Genomic DNA, 20663 nt, shown 5'->3' with positions numbered 1-20663 from the left:
GAATTTGAAGCGGGAATCATCGCTGAAGACGACTCTGCTCCAGTCAATGAGATTCCAGACCTAATGTGCCCGACACAATTGCAGACAGGCTTGTCGGTGTGCAGAGGTCAATGGCAATCTGCGCAAAGGGTGCCGTAAGCTCAGCCTTCTTTCTGTGAGCCGCCTATTAATGGTCCTTGTGGTCACTGAAGTACCAGTTGCACGTCGGATTTATGGTAATGATGAATCCGGGGCGCTGTGTATCTGCCCGACTAGGTTCTCGCATTCTGTCAACGCTCTAGGTCGACCGCTACCTTTTTGACGCTGTGCTCGGCCATGGTTCACCCATTCCTGCCAACATCCTCGAATGGTGACATCGCTGCTATTCAAATGTCGAACGATTTGCCCATTACCCTAACCGACTTCGTTGACCCCAACTACGCGTGTTCTCTCAAATGCTTATATCGGCGTTTATTGTTCACGAACCTGTCTACGAGGCATACTTAGTCCAACTGAGTACACGGAATGAAATGCGTAAAGACTTTACGCCTTAGCATCGGCATGCCCCTGTTTACTACCCTCGCCAGCTTCACGGTGAAATTGTCCTATAGCGTCATACACTCATCCATCGGCCGCTAAAGCTTACAATAATATTCACACCAGTATTGACGGAAAATGCAACAATTTGAGACCAATTTGCATAGCTCCTTCGTCATGAGTCGCTTAGTAGAGAGCTAGTACGTTGCCGTTCGAATAAATATCATTCTTATTATGAAAAGCAGGAGTCATCGCCAATAATTCGTCGAAATATTACGTGACGTTAAGTCTGAAAGCAGGTACAAATTTGACATAGTTTCTGGAAGCAACATCTGTTGTTGGCATCCCTTAGCCTTCATACTGAATAAATTCAGAACTGTGGACATTATCAATTTGCGGAAGTAAACATCGAAATGGCAAACTCGGCATAGTCTGTCCATCTCTTTATTTATTCATTATTTCGTAGCTCAACATTCTTACTTTAGTCCTGGAAACAGTATTATGGGAGATAATAGTTTCTCCCACATCAAATTAAGAAACTGTTAGATAAAATGAGGAGGAAATTAACGTCTTGAGCAACATTCATCTTGAGAAAATTACAACACACGTCTGATGAGAACTTAGCTTACATCTTCCTTATCAAAGGAGCAGTGCTGATAAGAGATGTAGACGATAATCTCTGTTGTTCTTTCTTTCCGTTATCCACATGCACTCTCGAAGTACTGTCCCTGGTAAACAAGACTGTATTGCGTGTGTCATTATCAGCATGTATCGATATCGATGTGTTTCTCGTTTTAGACGTGTTTCGTAACAGCAGTTAAGGAATCAAATATACACAGCTACAAACAGCAGCTGTTTCTCTCATGTATTTGTGGCTAACAAACCACAGATGCGCAAGATAGCAAGTACGTGCGGGTGACAAAATTTCATACTAATCACTGATGACTGCCCGCACTGGGGACAGTTCATCAGATGCTTCTCCTTGCGCTGTGATGCGGTTTATTCGCTTTCTCTTTCCGTCCTTCTTCCATACGAAACGATGTAACTTTTCACAACTGAGACTTAATACATGGTGACTGGGAGGGTCTCCGCTTCACTCTACGCTTCGCTCTATACTGTCAATTCAGAAGTTTCCAGTACTCTGTGTGCTTAATTTGCTGTCATATTGTTTATACATTTAAATTACTAAGACGCCTACTTAGCATTAATATGAATAATAATCACACTGTCTAAATTTATAATTTGATGTAAAAATGTAATGTAACAATTGCAACCGCCAACTTTCAACTCAATTTCAAGCATAAATTTATAAATATTCCTAGGGACTTTCGCACTGATCCCACTACCATGTTGTGTGGATTTAACAACTGAGGAATTAGAGCCCCTTCGTAGTTTCGGGTTCAATGACATTGCATCATACTGTATTTTACGCACAGTATCGCTGCCATCCTAAACATCCAAAACTAAAGATTAACTGTAAGCGTCGACCAACCTACTGATTTGCAGGAGAAATATAACATGATTAACAAAAGTCAGTTTGTTCCAGAAGTAACAACGATTTCTCTGTGATATGACCTTGGGAAACGTTGTGTAGTAATGGATCATTCCCACGCTACACACAGTGTGCTGGTGTTACGTGGCAGCTACTCAGTCAGCCACGATGCTCACGCAATAGCAGAGGGTCGCATTATTGGAAGTTTACTTCGCGGTAAAATTTTACAAGCATTCTTTGAGTTGTTCCAGAAGTTCCTTGATGTCCCTGTTTCAGAGAAAAGCAGTTTGTGACATTTTGAAACGTTTCCGTGAAACAGCAAGTGTTAATGAAAGGTCTCGAAGCCGTCACACTGATGTGTTAACACCTGAATTTACGAAGCGTGCTCAGCAGTCTCTGCTGCGATCTCCTGGTAAAACACTTCGTCGGTTGTCTTGACAGCTTGGAGCATCTTATTGAATGTGCCACAGAGCCACTTAAGGTCTGAGGTTGCAGCCATCCGAGTTCGAGTAGTTGAAGAACTGCGTCCTTTGGTTCAGAAAAGCGTGTCGCCTGAGATTCACTCTTAACGATGTGAAAAATAAGCTTAAAAATACGTTTTTCAGATATGACGGATACTTTCACTTAAAAGGATATGTTAACTTCACCCAATAACATTAGAGTGTAGTCTGGCATATGTATGCAGCGAATTGTTGGACCAATATTTTTCAGCAAAGCTGTTACTTCATGTGTTTAGGCAAACATCATAAATCAGTTTACAGCCAGGCTTGAAGTAAGAAAACGTTATTGCTGGTTTCGACAAGACGATGCAACGTATCTTACTGTTTGTGAATTCTTCGATGGTCACTTAATCTCTACAAATCTGTAGCCCCCGCGCTCAGCAGACATGACGTCCCCGGATTTCTTTTTATGGTGCCTACTTAAGGAGATGTACTACAATAATCCGAGAACGTTGGAGGTTTCCGCGAGCAAAATTACCACTTGAAACGCGTACCTGCAAACGTGCGCCGTCGATTCGGTATGTGTTTACTACAAAATGGACGACAAGTTCCACATCTTTCATAAAGGTATGTAAATGTATTAAATGAGTCTGATAACGAATACTGTAAATAAGTCGTTGAGTTCCAACTTATCTGGAACACTCTGTACTTATTATTTCAGAGTGACAAATTAGCAATGTGTTAAGCGGAAATTATCTGGCAGACAGGTTCGGGCATATTCCAGTTAGTCACATCGTACGTGACGGGCAATGGCACACAAAGAAATGTAAGAGAATGTTTCCACCAAAATGAATTGTAAATTGCTAATAAAAGGGATTTACGACCTAATGTGAAGTGCTTTTCGATGTACATTTGCTCTGTTCTTTGCATCGTAGGCAGGTAGTCATTTGTTACGGACGTGATTCCCGATAGTGTGATGGTTGCAAATGTATGTTATTGAATGAGTGAGTGATGTCCTACCATTATACCTCATGTTGAATCCCTGACATGATGGCGTGTAAAACCCAGTGGTTACACGAAATCAGAGTCACTTGCGTAATGGGTTCCTATTAATTAATTATTAGAACATGAGGATATGCACTAAGATCTCGGACTTACATAGGTGATTGCACTATTCGCTGAGAATGCAGTCGTACCATCTACCCTTCGTGAAACAAATTTTAGTAGCTCATAGGTGATAGATTACTCTGGAATAACTTGTAAATCATTTTGATGGCGTCTCTTACAGAGTGTTTAAAAAAGGACTTCACAACTTTAAAAATTCATATAAATTTTTAGAGCTGGGTTTTGTGTTTTTTGTAGGGAAACACACCAAGCTTTTCTTACCTTAAACTAAAGAAGTTGTATGTGACTTCCGTTGGTCATACTGCACACATCCCATCGGAACTCAATTTCTTCCCCAACTCGCTGTAGCATTGCAGGTGTAACTTGCTCGCGACGTAAATTCTTGCTCTAAGTTCAGGTAGAGAAGCCGGCACAGGAGGTACAAACACGATATCCTTGATGAATCCCATAAAAAAAAAAAATCGAGTGGTGTCAGGTCTCAGGAACGTGGGGGCCATCCAATTGGCGCATCACGGCCAATCCATTGAGCTGTCACTGAGAAAATCTCTGACGTCAGCCAGCCGGGTGGTGGGGGTGGTGCAACATATTGCATGAAGTAAAATTTTGTTCTTGGCCATCCTCATCGATCTGTGACATCAAAAATAGTTGTAACATATTCAGGTACAGTATCCCGTTGATGGTTCACCCACGGAGAAAAAAGGGGCCGTACAATTTATTCTTGCTCAATGCACAAAGAACGTTCAGTTTAGGGCTATCATGAAAATGTTGCAGTATTTGATGTGGATTTTCACTGCCCCAAATCCTACAGTTGTGTGTGTTAACCTTGCCACTTAAGTGAAAAGTCGACTCGTCAGGAAAGATGGTTTTGTCCAAGACTATTTAACATACCGACACAGAAGTTCTTGTGAGCAACTTCATCTGTGTCTTTTGTTGCTTGTACTATCGTCAATCTGTGTGGTTTCAAATGTAAACTGTTTCTCAACACACGCCAATCAGTCGTGTGTGGGATTTACAGTTCGCGAGATGCACGCCGGGTCGCTTTCGCAGGGCTCTTCAAAATGTTCAACTGCTAAGGTCGTCAGTCCCTAAGCTTACACACTACTTAACCTAAATTATCCTAAGGATAAACACCCACACCCATGCCCGAGGGAAGACTCGAACCTCCGCCAGGACCAGCCGCACAGTCCATGACGGCAGCGCCCAAGACAGCTCGGATAATCCTGCGCGGCGCAGGGCTGTAGACAAAACGTTGTCTCACTCGCTCAAAGACGTCGCCAGATGTGCTTGGACGACCTGATGATTTCCTATGTCTTACCGAGCACTCTCTGTCTACAAAACATTTATGCTACTCATAAATTGTAGGCCTACTAGGAGGATCTTTAGCGTACTTGGTACGGAAATTACACTGAACTGTTGTCGCCGACTTCGATTCTTCAAATCAAAACACACAGCTAGCACGCTAGCGTCCAGTGAAGGCAGTCATCTTTAACGCAACAGCCGCTAGCGCTCCTTACGGTGCGATTCGGCACTAGCGAGCTACACGAGACAAAACTTGATGTATTTCCCTACAAACTGACACTACAATTACATCTGTAGGTTGTGTTGTTGTGGTCTTCAGTCCTGAGACTGGTTTGATGCAGGTCTCCATGCTATTCTATCCTGTGCAAGCTTCTTCATCTCCCACTATGAATTAATTTATATAAATTTTCAAAGTTGTACAGTCCTTCGAGGTGATGTCGCGATATTACTGAAAGAATTTATTAAATTTGGAAAACTCACATAATTTGTTACAGTCAACCTCTGGAATATAGATCGCCTCAAAACTAACCATACAATGATTAACTGGCCGCTTCTGGACCATCAAAGTCATCCTCCCCTAGCCCAAGCGTATTTAAATGCCCCGGAGATTTCCAGGATGATCCCACCGAAATTGTCTTAATGAGAACGTAATAACTGACATTACCTTCGACCTTGAAGCTCACATTAACAATGAAACTTAGGAGCAGTTTTGAAGGCAGTATCCCGATCCAATATACAGGGTGACTGAGCTGTCCGCACCAATAAAACCTATTGACCCCTTCAAAAACCACAAGTGAGATTTTCATATTCCCTCGCTCGCTACGCGCGAACTATTAGTCTTACAGAAAAAATGAGCAGCACCTTTTTGTAGAAAATTTAGAGTAGTTGTATTTTGTTTTGGGATAGGTTTCCGACTGAGGTCGTGCTTTTCGAATTATTCAGGGAAAATGCACAAAAGTGATCTTCAAACGCATTTTTCTTTAATAATTCGAGAAGTGTGGCCTCCAGCCACAAAAGGCCCTGTTCATTTTTTTCTGTAGGACTAACAACTTGCACATGGCGAGCGAGAGAACATGAACTTATTGAGCGTGGTATATGAAGGCTTTGCGGGTTGGGTAAAACTCACGGGTAGAGGCAGCTGAATCAACATGTACGTATATCTATACTGACGGCTCCGAAACCAGTGATTTAAATATCTCTACTGACAGCTCCAAAACTAGTGGCTCTGTTAGAAGTGCACACTGCATACGACGTTCGCAGGAAGTCTGGTCTATTGAAACTACCAAGAGAAGCAAGTGTCATGACTGCAGATCTTGTCACGGTAACTGCAGCCCTTCGTTTTGGCTCGGAAATGACAGCTTCTCGAAATTTCCTATTCAGTGATTCTTTATCTGCATTAACCATACTTAAAAATTTTAGCACTTGTTTGACTGAAAACCCATTGTATACAAGATTATCGAAGTCGATGAGGGAAGAACGGAATTCCGTTAATTCCGCTTGAGTAAAATCACACTGTGGAATCCTTGGCAATTAAGCGCTCGACCACTTAGCCAAAGAAGCTGCTGCGACAGGGCATACCTCCTGGACTGCAGTCTCAAGTACAGATTACTGATGTCATACAGACGCATGATGGAAGGCCGGTAGTGGGAATGGGAGGTAACAAGACATAAACCAAGAAGTCCGCAACAGTTTACTTGCCGATCTCTTGTTTCACGAATCTCGTATAAATTCAGTGCCCAGGCAGGTCGTCTCTCTAATACCCACATTCAAATTTAGCTACTGATGTTTGTGTTGACATCTTCACTAGCTGCGCATCGCAGAGACACCTTTCTGGTGTTGTGTAGAAGAGAACGCAATATCCTTTCCTTCGGGTGCTGCAGACTACATGGAAGTACTACAATCCTTTTACAACAAATATGAAGTTTGGTAATCCGTTGCCAGCCTGCATGACTGTTTGTTAGGAACAGGATCACAGACTTTTCAGCACGATGTACAGATTCACTGTTGCCGCAGGTACCCGTATCTAAGGCCACTGTATCACCGACAATGGGCTGCACAGAACTGCTGCAACATTTGCTTTTTCAATGATTATACGGTGTTGGTCTATCTCTAAGTACGTATGTTCGGTCAAGAACGCGCGCGCTCGTGTGTGTGTGTGTGTGTGTGTGTGTGTGTGTGTGTGTGTGTGTGTGTGTGTGTGTGTGTGTGTGTAAATATTTTAAAACTAGTTTTCTATCAGTGCCTGCATATTCTATGTAAGTGTGAGCTGCCTGTATAGTGCGAACTGTAAGAATGTGTGATGCTTCTTCATTCAGTCTTACTGTATGCATTTTGCACGCAACTGGTTCCTTTATTAAGTAGGATCGGTTTCCTGTCTGTGGCTCATGCTAATGAGACGAAGTCACGAATTTGGAAAGATTTTAGTAGTTCATGTGGGTGACTGAAGTTGTCGCCTGCCGCCAGGCTTGACGAGGTCGCATGGTTTACGATGTCCTGGCCAGTGTCACTGCCGCCCGTAGAGCTGTCGTCGCAGATGCGACACACGCACTTACGTCGTTCTCACAAGCTTCACATTTTGGCTCCCTTTCGTACTCCGGGCTTATGGGCTCCATACATAGATGGTGTACAGGAGAAATGGTCAATAATAATGATCTGGCAGGACATGGGCTTTAAAACAGATTCTTTAAGTTCTATAAGCACTTGTTCATCTTCGCTACTGTGAAACACGTCTTTCTACTGAACAAGTGCTCACAGTGCGTTTTAGAGCTCATACTTAGTAAACAACTTTTTCCTGTTTTGGTCCATACTAACTCCTCCCAAAAGGGAGGGAATGATGGAATCAGTAGAAATCTGGGTTTACACGGGCTCTTGAATATGTAAAATCTAAGGCTGTCTTTACTGGAACAATTACTGGAGCAATATATTGTTACTAATACTTTGCTGGTATTCGTAGTCATATGCAGCTTTTCGCATTAATGCTTTCAAAAACTGAGTTTTCTTCGTCCCCTTCACGATCTATCGCGACGAAGATAGTAAAAGAAGGGTGGGCCATGTACTTGTCTGTACAAGGAGTTTTTAGCATTCGTATCACTTAAGTCTACAAGTTATAAAGGGGAATTAACAAATGAAGTTCTTAATACAAGCGTATCGCTTATTCACGGCAGACCGCAGCATAATGAGAGGGAAGCGTAAGCTTGTACCTAGCGTTTTCCTCAATGCTTCGCAGCACATACAGCATCAGAATAATGGCAGAGGGACACAGTGACGGTCACAGCCAACAACAAATTGTTGTGCTTCTAGAAGTGAAGACGCCGTCTACTTCGGGCGTGACATACACTATATGATCAAAAGTAATCGGACACCTGGCTGAAAATGACGTACAAGTTCGTGGCGCCCTCCATCGGTAATGCTGGAATTCAGTATGGTGTTTGCCCACCCTCAGCCTTGATTACAGTTTCCACTCTCGCAGGCATAGGTTCAATCAGGTGCTGGAAGGTTTCTTTTGTAGTTCAGTACTTCAGGCGCATGAAATGAAACAAGAGAGCTCATTGGTGATGCGCCCCTAAAATTCTGTGAGCGTTGATTGACACCCACCACGCAGAGTGATATCTCGCTTCCAGCCTGGTAGATAAATGTGCAAATACCTTTGCAAAATATGATATGTGCAATGATTATCGTACTTACGCAACCTGTCTTCATATGGATTGTCCGCTCGAACAGTCCCATTGGCGTCGATCTGCACGTAGCCGTGCGAACATTCATTGTAGAGCCGCACAGACCGCACCACGGATGGTACCGCCCCGCAGATGACCATCTGCAGACAAACAGACATGGCAAGCCGTCATCCTCGTCGACCTCCAGTAACTGTTTAACATTAAGCTATATAAGTTGCTTAAAACCTCTCACACTGAACAACTATGTTTAGTATGGTTTAGCGCCACGTTGGCAGTGACATGGTTAAATCTGGGATTTGGCGAGTATTTATGACAGGTTCATCAATAGCCTTGCGTTATATGTACTAACACTCACCTGGACCTATATGCTTAAAGTAAGACCAAGGCACCAGTCATTTGACCTTTTTTTGCATTACAATATTTTCTTTCATGAGTATCGCTTGCCAACTCTCTACTACTTCACTCAGTAAAGCGAAATATTCTGCTTATATAGAAACTAAATTAGCACCCGCCGCCATGGCCTGCAGAGATTTTTTTTTAACTGAATTTTTATTTTGTTCACAAACTATGACACCAGCTTTTCACGCTAATTAAGCCCTTTCCCGAATATACTTCTGACCAAAAAGCGATTTTGGTAGCTGGAGTAAAAAGTTTTTGTTTATCATGGCTTTTGCATTCTTGTGAAGATATTTCCATAGCAACTTTCATCTCCAAACTAATATTTCTTTATACCTAACCGAGAAGTGAAATACCTATTTTCACAGATTTAGCTTTAAAAATTTTTTTAATACAACGAAATATTTTCTTAAAAATTTTCATCCCCTATTTCACTCCCTTAGGGAGTATTTTTTTAATTTCTAACGGTGAAGTCAAGTACAAATTTTCATAGATGTAGCTTTAAAAATGCTACAGTACTTCTTTAGTAATAATTTACTTTCAAAACGACTTTCACCCACTATTTCATTCCACAGTTTTTCGTAGTTCTAGCTTCAAAATTATCTCAGTAACGACATACTTTCAAAAAACCTTTCATTCACTACTTCACCCCGTTAGGACTGGGATTTCAGACAATCCCTTCTTAAACTATGCCCTCTCCAAATTTCAGCGGTTTAGGCTGAGCAACGATGAGTCAGTGAACAGTCTGGCCCTCTTTCACCCCCTTAGGGGTTGAATTTCCAAACAGCGAAACACGTTTTTTCCATCTCTAACAGAGAAGTCAAACACTAGTTTTTAAAGATTTAGCTTAGAAACTGTTTTGCAGTGAAAATCGTCACAAAACGTTTCGCCCCCTTCATAGGAGTTGAATTTCCAAAAGCAGAGACATGTGTATTTTTTCTAACAGAGAAGCCAAATACAAATATTCATAGATTTAGCTTCAAAAATGCTTCCACAATGAAAGATTTCGATAAAAGTTTCATCAAACGTTTCACCCCAATAGGGGCAGAATTTCCAAAAACAGTGCCACACACATTTTTTTTATTTACAACTTAGAAGCCAAATTTAAATTTTCATAAAAATGCTTACATAGTAATATTTTCATAAAAAATCTCACCCCGTTACGGGTTCATTTTTCCATAAACACTTCATGCCCTGTTTCACCCCCTTAGGGGTTCAATTTCCAAAAACACTGAAACACGTATTTTTTCATCTCTAACCGAGAAGACAAACACCAGTTTTCAAAGATTAGGCTTTAAAAATGCTTTCGTCATGAAATATTTTCATAAAACGCTCCATCTCTCTTAGGGGTTGAATTTCCAAAAACAGTGACATGCATATGTTAAAAATGCTGAAACATTTTGACTGGGAAACCAAATACCGATTTTCATAGGTCTAGCTTCAAAATTGCCTTAATAGTCACATTAAAAAAATCCCTTCATCCCCTATTTCACCACCTTAGGGATGGAATTTCGAAAAATCAGTTCTTAATTGACGCCTACAATATAAGATCAACACCTTCTGCAAATTTCAAGTTTCTATCCTTAGTGATTTGGGCTGGGCGATGATGAGTCAGTCAGTCAGTACATTGCCTTTTACATTTAGAGATTACACGTCTTAAAACAGAGAACCGTATTACGTCAGCAGAATTCTTTGGGTTAGGTGGAGATCTGCCTCACGAGGCCACATCAATTAAAAGATGAAGCTCTGAAAAAATTTTGAGGGGGATACGTTAAAGGATTTAATCTTAAGAGCATCGTTCGATTAGGAATAGCAGCCACTTGCTGAAAGAAACATGGCAGTTTACGCTCTTCCTTCTTACGAAGTAGTACAACATGAAAGCAACAACGAGAAAGAGAAATACTTTCTTTAAGTTTCTAACCAAAACTATCGAATTGCTTGAGTTTACAAAATAGTTTCCTAGTACGCAACGTAATAAAATACTATGTATCCGTAGACACCTGTGCCATAATTGTTTCAGAGTAGCTGCATTACATATTATTAACACATGGTCCATAATCTATCACAACTGTAAAGTCTAGCATACAGCAGTAAGGGTGCTTCATGACTTGTCTCAAGGGTGGTTTGTACACTGTCTAGGCACATCGTCTATGCACTGTGCTTGAGCCTGGTATAAAGCCACAAATTAGTGCAATGAAGCACTGTATCGAGACCATTCGCGCTGCCCTTGTTTGTGTACGCTCGATATTTGGGTCGAGCGTCCACAACAGTTTTATTTTTGCAACAGAATTTGTGCAATCTCAGCCAGTTTTACATTGTGGCCAATGATTCGAGTGTTACCTTTTTATGTGATCCTTACAGTCACAACTTGCCACTCCATAAGGTAACCTTCAAAAAAATTTAACACGTTCTCCTTTCAGCTAATTTAAATAAGAAACACTAAGGAATTGAAAATCGACAAAGGACTCTTAATAGCCAGCGGAAGCATGAGATGGGCTGGTGTCTCGTCTCAGAAAAACGTGCGCACTGTCGAAATGTTGCGCAACGTGTATATGGAAGCATCTCGTCTTTCATTCCGATTGGGTAACCATAGATCTACCGCTTTTGGTCTAAAAATTGTATATGAGATCGTGATTTGTCCACAGGAAAAAGGCCTAAGAGCACGACAGCAGTAATTAGAGAGTTGGCATAGTTTTCTGAGTCTGGGCCTGCCTTAGCAGCACATGCTGTCGTGTATTACTGATTAATACTAATGTACAGTAAAGGTACGCTTGTTACAATACTGTGGCACGGGTATTCACTATCCCTCTATCTCGATTAAATGCAACATTCTCCCGTGAAATAACTCCCAACTGAATAGAAAATGCGTCGCGAAATACCAAGGAACGCTCTGATAACTGCCCAATGTTCTTCGAAGTATGCGCGTGATGCTCGTAAGCACAAAATGAATCCTCCAATGTATTTCATAAACACTAATTGGATTCAAGTCTAAGCAACGTGGTGGGTCGGGAACTCCAGTAAACACTCAAGAATGGTCACTAAATCCAATATGGGACATTTCTATCCGTAAGAGACGATATAATGTATTATGCTGATGAATTCCCGCCAGTTTAGAAGGTATGTTAACTATACAGGGATCCCAGGGGAAATGGTCAGTATTCAGGGATATCACATGAACGATCATTCGAAGCAAAAAGTCAACTAAACATGCATGCCTTAATAGCTATGAACACTTTTTCATCTTCGATACTGCGAAACAAATATCTTCTACTGCACGCTCTTTGCTTCCATTTTTTGGAGGAGGTAGTATGGATTAAACAAGAAAAAATAGGCAAGTAGACATGGGCACTAAAGTGTATACCTTGCGAGCTATGGGAGCTTGTTCAGTAGAAGGGATGTGTTTCACAGTAGCGAAGATGAACAAGAGCTTATAGCTCTTCATGTATGCACATTTTTCCATCGTGTTCGTCCATTCTACCGCCTCTCAATGTCCATTCTACCATCTCTGAAAACACAGAAAGCAACGAGCCTGTACTAAAAGAGATTTGTTTCACAGTATCTAAGATGTAGAAGTGCCCGTAGCTCTTAAGATTTGCATTGTAAATGTTATGTTTTGTTTCGAACGATCGTTCCTGTCATATCCCTGAATACTGACCGTTCCACCTGGGACACCGTGTATAAAGGAGTATTTGGTCTCGATACAGCGCTTCCTTGCACTCATTTGTGGCTATATCTATGTAGAGAAATGTTTTCAAGTAAATAGAGAAAGCTCACGGCCTCAATACAGTGCTTTGTAGCACGTAGTTGTGGTTTTTCCTATCTAAAAAATCGTGCTTCGATCATAACATGACTACGATCTCAATAATGCTTTGCATACATGAACCCAACCGACAGCTTAAAATCATAGGTGCCACCGAAGAATGTTGTTGTTATTACGTCTTGGAAGCAAATTAATACATGTCTGACAGTTAGGTCCTTAATTTAGCGGAAGCCTTTGTGGTTAGTTGGTTGTTTCTAAAAGTTGTTGTCGCTCATTATAAGAGAGCCAGCAACAGTAAACAACTGCGTTGTTGAACACGGAACGTGTAGCTTCCATAAAAGTACCCTCAATATCCATGAGACTGTTCATCGATGAGTACCATTAATTCTTCGACGAACACTGAATAAATGCTTATATTTGTAAATATAATTCTCCGTGCTTACTGTCTTAGTCGGTCGAAATGGCTCTTGTTCGTACGGTCTCGCCACAGTTGTAGATAGACAGCTTCTTTCTTCGAATGCCTTTCCTTTAGTTACGCTTAAACGAGTTTTTTACGAGCACTGTCCTAGTACCGATGGCACAAATACTGTGTATGAGACCGCTTTCAAATACTAACTGCAGTCCCCAGTAACCTACCAATAAATCATAGCCTTTCATTTAATTTAAGCAAACTGAGTTTATTTGATCGCTCCACTTCGTATTTCTAGTCAGTGTTACTCCCGGCTGTTTGTGTGATATGACTAAATGCCCAAAGGCTAATGTTACTACAGTTTCTATCGGCCGTAGCTGCATTACCCGTGAATAGTCTAATGGCTGCAACTTATACTTTCTGCTACGTCATTAATATAAAATAGCAACAATAATTACCTGGGGCAGGTCAGATATCTGCGCCTGTGGTTAACGACGAATAAGATGCAGCGTTTTACTCCTACAGTGACATCGCCATGGAGGTTTGATATCCCGTACGAACATAAGTTTCTTAGTGTGTTATACTGAATCAAAAGCTTTTAGAACGTCCAGGAACATAAAATGCCCAAGGTTCCACTTATTCATGGTTCTTACAATCTGCTACCGACACAGGTGAATGATACAAGCCGTTAGGTCTGTGTAGCCGTTATTGTTGGTAAATATGACTTTCTCAAGTGTGGCGCACGCTCTTACTCAATACCAAAAATGTTTCTCTACTCAAAAGATCTTCTCTACGTTACGGTAAACAGTCAAGTTAATTCATTTGAAAATTTTGTATAGAAACTTATTGTGACACTCACGGATTTCAGCCTTTTTACCCGAATGTTCTAAATGTTTTAGGAAAGGTGATACAATAATCAAAATAAATAAGCTTCCGAAGTGCCACTTCACTCTTCGTATCCCATTACTTTTCTTCTATGATTCTTTCGCCTAACAGGGTAATAACCAAAATGGGTCTTATTAACTGAAAATTACAATCACTTTTCTAAATTATATAGCTCAAATTGTATAGCCGTAATGTATTAATGGTTGCAAGTTAAATACACTGCGCAATGCAATTAAAGGACCATTTCTTCGAAACACAGTTAAAGTTACACTGCGACGCATAAGTTTGAAATCTGACTCAAAGGTGCCAACAACCGTCGCCTGAAATAGAGCAGAAGTGTGGCCCTGCGAGGATACCGTGGGCTAACAACCGCACTGAACGTGACCTCGCCCCTTTGGAGTGCAGTGCGACCACAATGTTTGCTGTGCTGTACAGAGTGGAACCACTAGGGATCGTTCAGAACCATTCGACTAAATTAGAACATGACCCGAAACAGGAACGGATGCTTATGCTTTTTCAGAGCTCCTGTTTCATGCCTTCCTGTGATGCGATCACGGAGAGGTGCAGCATTGATAAATTCGTGAATAAAACGGCAGACGATCCTTCTAAGATCACGCCCCCCCTCCACCCCCATCCAATTCGGGACAATACACTCTGTGACACCCCCACACATTTATTGAAAATTTTGAAACTGTGCCTTCGCAGAGAAAACCTGCAAAATACTCCTATGCGCCTGCAATAGGCAACTGGCATAGGAGGTATTTCAATTGGTTGCCTACCTGCGGGTGTAAGCATCCTTTGCTGCTTTGGATCACGTTCTGATTTCGTCCAATGGTTATGAACAGTACCTAGTGATTTTAGCCTGTCCACCAAGCAGAAACTACGGTCGCAATTTGGCAGAACTCAGGTGATATTTGGTGCAAATATGACATAATTGACCCACTTCACACGTCATATGAACGTCTGAGTATCGACACCCTGTTGTTTGAATTGTTTTAAGCGTCTTCGAAACCGAGGGTAACGTCAAGGGGCGCCACGCTTTTGCGCCGTTAGGGAACGGTTGCAGGCACCTTTGAGCCAAATTTCAAACTTAACGCATCGCAATGGTAGACAATAGCGGGGTATCGAAAAAGTAATCATTTATTTCCTTTCTGCCATGTAGTTAACGATTTCCGTTAATTCGTACGTCATAAGTCATAGGAAGATGTCAACCATGTGTGCCACAGCGACCTCTACAGGGAATTTTTGGGTACGTTTGAACTTTTTATGTAATCCATTGCAGCTCTAACAGACACTGGACTCGAATGATGAAGGGGTGAAGATTAGATTTAATTTATTTTCTTTGAAGTTTCCCTTACTCTGTTTCAGGAGAGCGCCGGTTGATTCATCTCATAAGGGGCAAACCATGTTCCGTCTCAGCTAGTTCTCCGCCTCATATTTCCTTTACTACCTTAATAAGGGGCAGACCATGCTGTATCTCAGCTAGTTTTCCGCCTCAGACTGCCCCAACGTCGACGAGACGTTAAACCCTTAATTTCCTTCATTTCTTCCTTGACATTCGTACCTAGCTAGATATACATTGACTCGTTTATCATCATCACCTGGCGAGACTGTTTTTATTCATGTACTTATTCTGCTCAAAGAAGTGAAGTATTTTACTGTCGTACTCACCATCAGGAGACACAACAACTTCGCTGACACGGCAAGCTGTGGTAACCTGCAACATAAGAAGAGACATTACGTTAGTAACTAGAAATCACACTAAGTGCTGATAGTCTTTTAGGCTATGTAACAAATATAAAAGTAACTGCAAGTTATTTGTCGGGAACGCCGTAGGTGGATTTTAACTACGGAATGCCAGAAATTTACAGTTAAACAGAAGCGTCTAAGATGAAAGTTGGCTTACGCTTGTATGACTGCTGTGTTGGTTGCATTCTCGTAGATGTATCTTATTATCCTGTATTGCCTTAGATAGGAAGGTGTTTTTTCTCTGCATAGATCCCACACCATGGTTTTTCTATACGTAGCTTAAAACAGTCATAAAACGAATTCTTCGGTAAGCCTCCTGATATTTAGCTCCGATGAGTTGGTTGACACAAAGGAATTACACCTGGCTGTGTCGTAACATCCTCACAAAACCTTTTACGCACAGTACTCGATGGTATGACACTACTAGTTGCTGTAGAAGGGCAGACTGTAACTGTGTGTCGTAGTCCTTTCCCTAGATACTGAACCTATGTTCGAAATTATCCTTTCTGACTATGAGGAACGAAAGGAAGAACATTTAACTACCTCGAAATCTCTTTCTCAGCTTCACCTGTTTCTGTCAATGATCCCCCAACAATTCGTCCGGTAAATGACTCTTCAAGCCACTTGACCACGTCAGACAATCCAATCATCTTCACAGCACTCACTTCTCAAACATACAGCTGTAAGTTGCTTGTAGATGGTGGTTTGGTGTACACTACAGTTGTAACGCCGTGTGCTATTTTCGTGTTGATTACATTATATTTTCGCGAGTTACTGATGTTTTTCTGATTTTTGTACTAAGCTATGGAAACCAGCGTGACGTTAAAAGGAAAAAGGGACACCGAAAGATGCGCCATTGAAAAGAGCACTGTACAACACACAAGAAGTGAATTAAATACAATAGAATAAAGTGAGTTGTTTAATGCGGATGAAATCATTCAAGACAAAATAACATGAAAACTTTTGGAAACCGTTTTACACATTGAATTTCGCTTTCTGTTTAGGCTTGTGTAACATTTTCTGTGACACAGGGTTCAAATGAACGATTAATGGCCAATTCTAACTAATTATTTTAATCTACTGAGAAATAACTAATTTGTTATGTTATTCAAAATAAATAGCTCGTAAGTTAACATGTTGGTAGGGAAGCGAAATACTTTTTTATAGGTCTCTATTCATTTGAACCCTTTAGTCACACTATTTCTATGCAGAACTCTTTAGTAAGTTTATGATCAAAATGACAATTTATGATGAAACTACTGTTTCTACAGCTGCTTGTATTTTACATCAGCAAGGACACGACTCTGTTTGCAGGCATATGTAGGAATGGAAAACAACAGGGAGATAGCGACAACTGTTACTAAGGTGTTCGTACAACCTGGACATCGGCTGTATTTCTTCGGAACTTTCCACGAATAACAGCCTTTATTACTTGAAAAGTCATAGAGGTTCCGGAAGGAAACAAACTATTAAATGCTTCAGATATATCGTCTCAGACATAATGGCTTCCGTGAAACAAACATTCTGAAACTTCTTCAGGGAAAATGACACAATAAAAGATACCTCTGTAACATTCGATATAAGTACATTGCCTTCATATAATTTCTTGAAGCAAATGAGATCATTCTGCCAATACAACTAATATTCAGCGAGGTACATGAACCTTTCCAGTAAGGGCAATCCTCTTGAAATTTCAGTACAGGCTGTATTATCAATCACTTGAGCCACGAGTACAATTCACGTAACTTCAGTCAAGAAGCGATCCTGTGTTGTGCACCAGGGAAGTTCTGAGGAGCAATTCTCTTTGAAGATGACGGCTGGGCTGATAGTAAACAGAGAAACAGCAAGTATGACATAATGTTGACAAACCCTATTAATCACCACCCCCCCCCCCCCCACACACACACACACACTCTTAACAACCGATCGGCTGCACGAAGTTATCGCCGGTATTCACATGGCAGTCCCGACCCGATATCTCACACCGCACCAATCAGAGTTTGTTTAAAGTCGTAAATACACGATCCATTTTTATTTTTATTTTTTCAGGGCACTGTCGCTTAGAAGGCGCTACCGAGTGGCAAACGGAGAGCCTCGCCAAAATGGAGTATAAGCAAAGTGCTCAGTTTTTGCGACATGCACTCAAGCGTTCCTGTCTGAGTCTTGATGTCCGGAGGCTCGTCCATTTACTGAAAAGTACAGCTTTACTACTAATGATCAAAGAACCAATATAATACGTTTGTTTGCTAGTACGTCGGAGTTCGTGTTCCAAAGTCATCAAATTCGCAATGACGTGCTATCCATCATTCTCTCGCGGAACGTCTAGTGCAATGCAACTTAACGATCTAGCGATTTTTATACATCTTATTGGTTACTGCTGTGCTTTTACATCAAAAAGTGCCTGACATCTGCGGGGTGTAGGTGCTAGGTTTTCAGCTATCTCAAGTACCTCAAGATGACGTTATGCCTGTGTATTGTTTGTAACTGTTTAGGAAGATTTTCCTCAAATGAGCTGTTGATTAATGTCTTCGAAAATACAGTCACATCCGAAAAAACTACCACGTATACAGTTGGAACAACGAAGGTTAATAATAATATGTAACTGTTGGACAAGAAAACGATATGCAAGCCGCAGACGAAGGGAAAGACTAACAATGAATTGTGTGCCATATTGTCTTTCGACGTGAGTCTAGAATGACGGAAAACCAAAGTGTTAAATGCAGAGTGGTACGTAAAGAACAGCATCTATGAAGAAGAGAAAAACAAACAATTTTCACAGTTACAGGCAAATGCAACGGAAAATCCTCATTTCATGACAAGTATGAAGATGAAAGTACGAAAAATACGTTTTGTGTACCTTCTTGACAAGCTCAAACTCGATTCGTATATGTATGACGACATGCGCTGAGCAATGATGGACATATGTAGGTGTTATTATGCAACTGTTCTTTGAAACGGGGAACAATACGCTTGGGAACTTTGAGGCTACAAATGAAGAGAAAATTGGAAAAGAAACTACCTGGACAATAATTATCAACGTTTGCCTCGGGAGTTAGCCACTAATCGCAGCCTGAACAAAATTGGTCACTGGGCTGCAACCGGAGCAGGAACAGTCTCCCACGAGAGAAAACTTGCTCAGGTAAGATTAAGCAGAAGAATGGGCAGCAGTGTCAAGATTTATGTGGGGGCACGATGCCTTACAGACAGGCTTATTTGTGAAGGCCCAAATGAATAGCGGCGTTCCGCTCCTCTCAGGGACGAAGGTAACACCTCTGCCAGTCCTACAACTAGACAGACTGTCGCATTGGCGCTTGAAAAAAATTTGACAACGTTATGAAATAGACCAGCCGGCGACGGAAGTCACAACTGAATACCGATGGAAAAAAGAGAATTTCCAACGCAGACAAATTCTTAGATGTGCTCAAAATAAGCCTCCTTACTCTAGGATTAGTGCCGTACTTTCCACATGCATTTAGCTGAGATGGTGTTTATGAACCATTTTGCCAAGCCTCGCTCCCCTTACAAGATCAATGGACATTCGTTAAAACCATTCGTTCCGTCTGTAACAGTCGGAACTGTCGTTTTTGTTGTCGGTGAGGTTGTTCCCCATGGAACGCGTCGTGTAAACAGATCAGTAATGGAATGAAACATGTGAACATCGCTCCTGATGAAAAATGCATGATACGTACATGAAACGTACATACTGTCGCCAAAACAATAGCAAGCATTATGTAAACTGAAGTGGAAGAAAGGAAAGGAAAGGGGAGGTAATAATGAGATCAGCTTCATCGGGACTTTGTGCCAAATCAGTGGCGACGAGTGAAAATGTGTGCCGCACCGGGACTCTAACCCAGGACGCCTGCTTAGTAGGCAGTAGCATTAACCACTACGCTATCTGGTCTCAGTGTTTATCGCAAACGCGCAGACTATCTCGGCACACGTCCCGGACGACTCAAATTCCCATCTGTCCATAGCCCGCGTCCATGTTTTCCACGCTTGCATATTTTAGATTCCCGCAGGAGGTCAAACGTAACTCACCTCGATGGGAAATGAATCAACAACCTTCAGTGCTGACCAGCATTTACGTTCGATCTCTTCGGGATTCTAAAATTAGTGAGCATAGAGGACTTCGACAGGAGACTGAGGACAGCTGGCCCTAGGTGGGAATGCGAGTCGACCGGAAAGCGTGCCGAGATTATCTGAGCATTGGCGATAAACAATGCGACCATGTGGCACAGTGATTAATGAAACTGCCTTACAAGCAGGAGATCCCAGGTGCGAGTTCCGGTCTGTCACACATCTTCACTCGTCGCAACTGATTCCGCACGAAGTCCCGATGCAGCTGATTTCATTAGTTCTTCTCCTTCAATTTACTTAATATGTATCACAGCTGTGGATCCCAGGTAGCGTCTGTTCTTTCGGAGCTATCATTCGTTCCTGTTCCTTTTTACAGAGTTAAAGGAATCAAAAGCCCCTTGATAAGATCCTGACGTGGGTAACTGTTCACCGAAGGGCTAATATTGTTTCATAGTTCATCAAACAATTTTCATAGAATTGTCATGTAACGAGCTTCTTTTACGAACCACCATTAAAAAGAAAATCAAAGAGTGTGATTTAGAGAAAATTGCCTGTTTCACATTATTACAAGGTAAATTACACTAGTAAGCGAATAGTTTTTCTTCTTTCTCTTTTCGTTTAAGGGAGGTTCATCAACTGTACGAAGACAATCGCTTTGCAGAAAATGTTCATAGGATTATAGTTCAGAAGTACACGCTCGCGATATCCTTCACTCTTTCCCACGTCATTTATGTTGACAAATTATACCAGCTGCAGCCGGCATAGTTCAAATAGTAATCTATTATTCAACACACTTCTGACACACGTTTGTGGCCTCTCTCCTCTGGGACTGATTACTCTG

The 20663-nt window shown here is 41.4% G+C and overlaps 1 protein-coding gene and 1 long non-coding RNA gene across 2 annotated transcripts in view; one reads left to right on the top strand and one right to left on the bottom strand.

The window, feature by feature from the left end:
• Window positions 1-20663, top strand: part of LOC126413292 (uncharacterized) — a 1052422-nt gene that overhangs the window by 693264 nt on the left and 338495 nt on the right. The window lies entirely within an intron of this gene.
• Window positions 1-20663, bottom strand: part of LOC126413281 (fibroblast growth factor 8-like) — a 168349-nt gene that overhangs the window by 25911 nt on the left and 121775 nt on the right. Inside the window, exons 2-3 of the mRNA XM_050083185.1 lie at window positions 15668-15713; window positions 8557-8686 (exon numbers count right to left, since the gene is read on the bottom strand). Coding sequence (XP_049939142.1) covers window positions 8557-8686; window positions 15668-15713 — 176 coding nt within the window. The remainder of the gene's footprint in view (window positions 1-8556; window positions 8687-15667; window positions 15714-20663) is intronic.

Source organism: Schistocerca serialis, chromosome 1 (genome assembly GCF_023864345.2).
Source record: "Schistocerca serialis cubense isolate TAMUIC-IGC-003099 chromosome 1, iqSchSeri2.2, whole genome shotgun sequence".
NCBI classification, from domain to species: domain Eukaryota; kingdom Metazoa; phylum Arthropoda; class Insecta; order Orthoptera; family Acrididae; genus Schistocerca; species Schistocerca serialis.
This window is presented reverse-complemented; position numbering and strand designations above follow the sequence as displayed.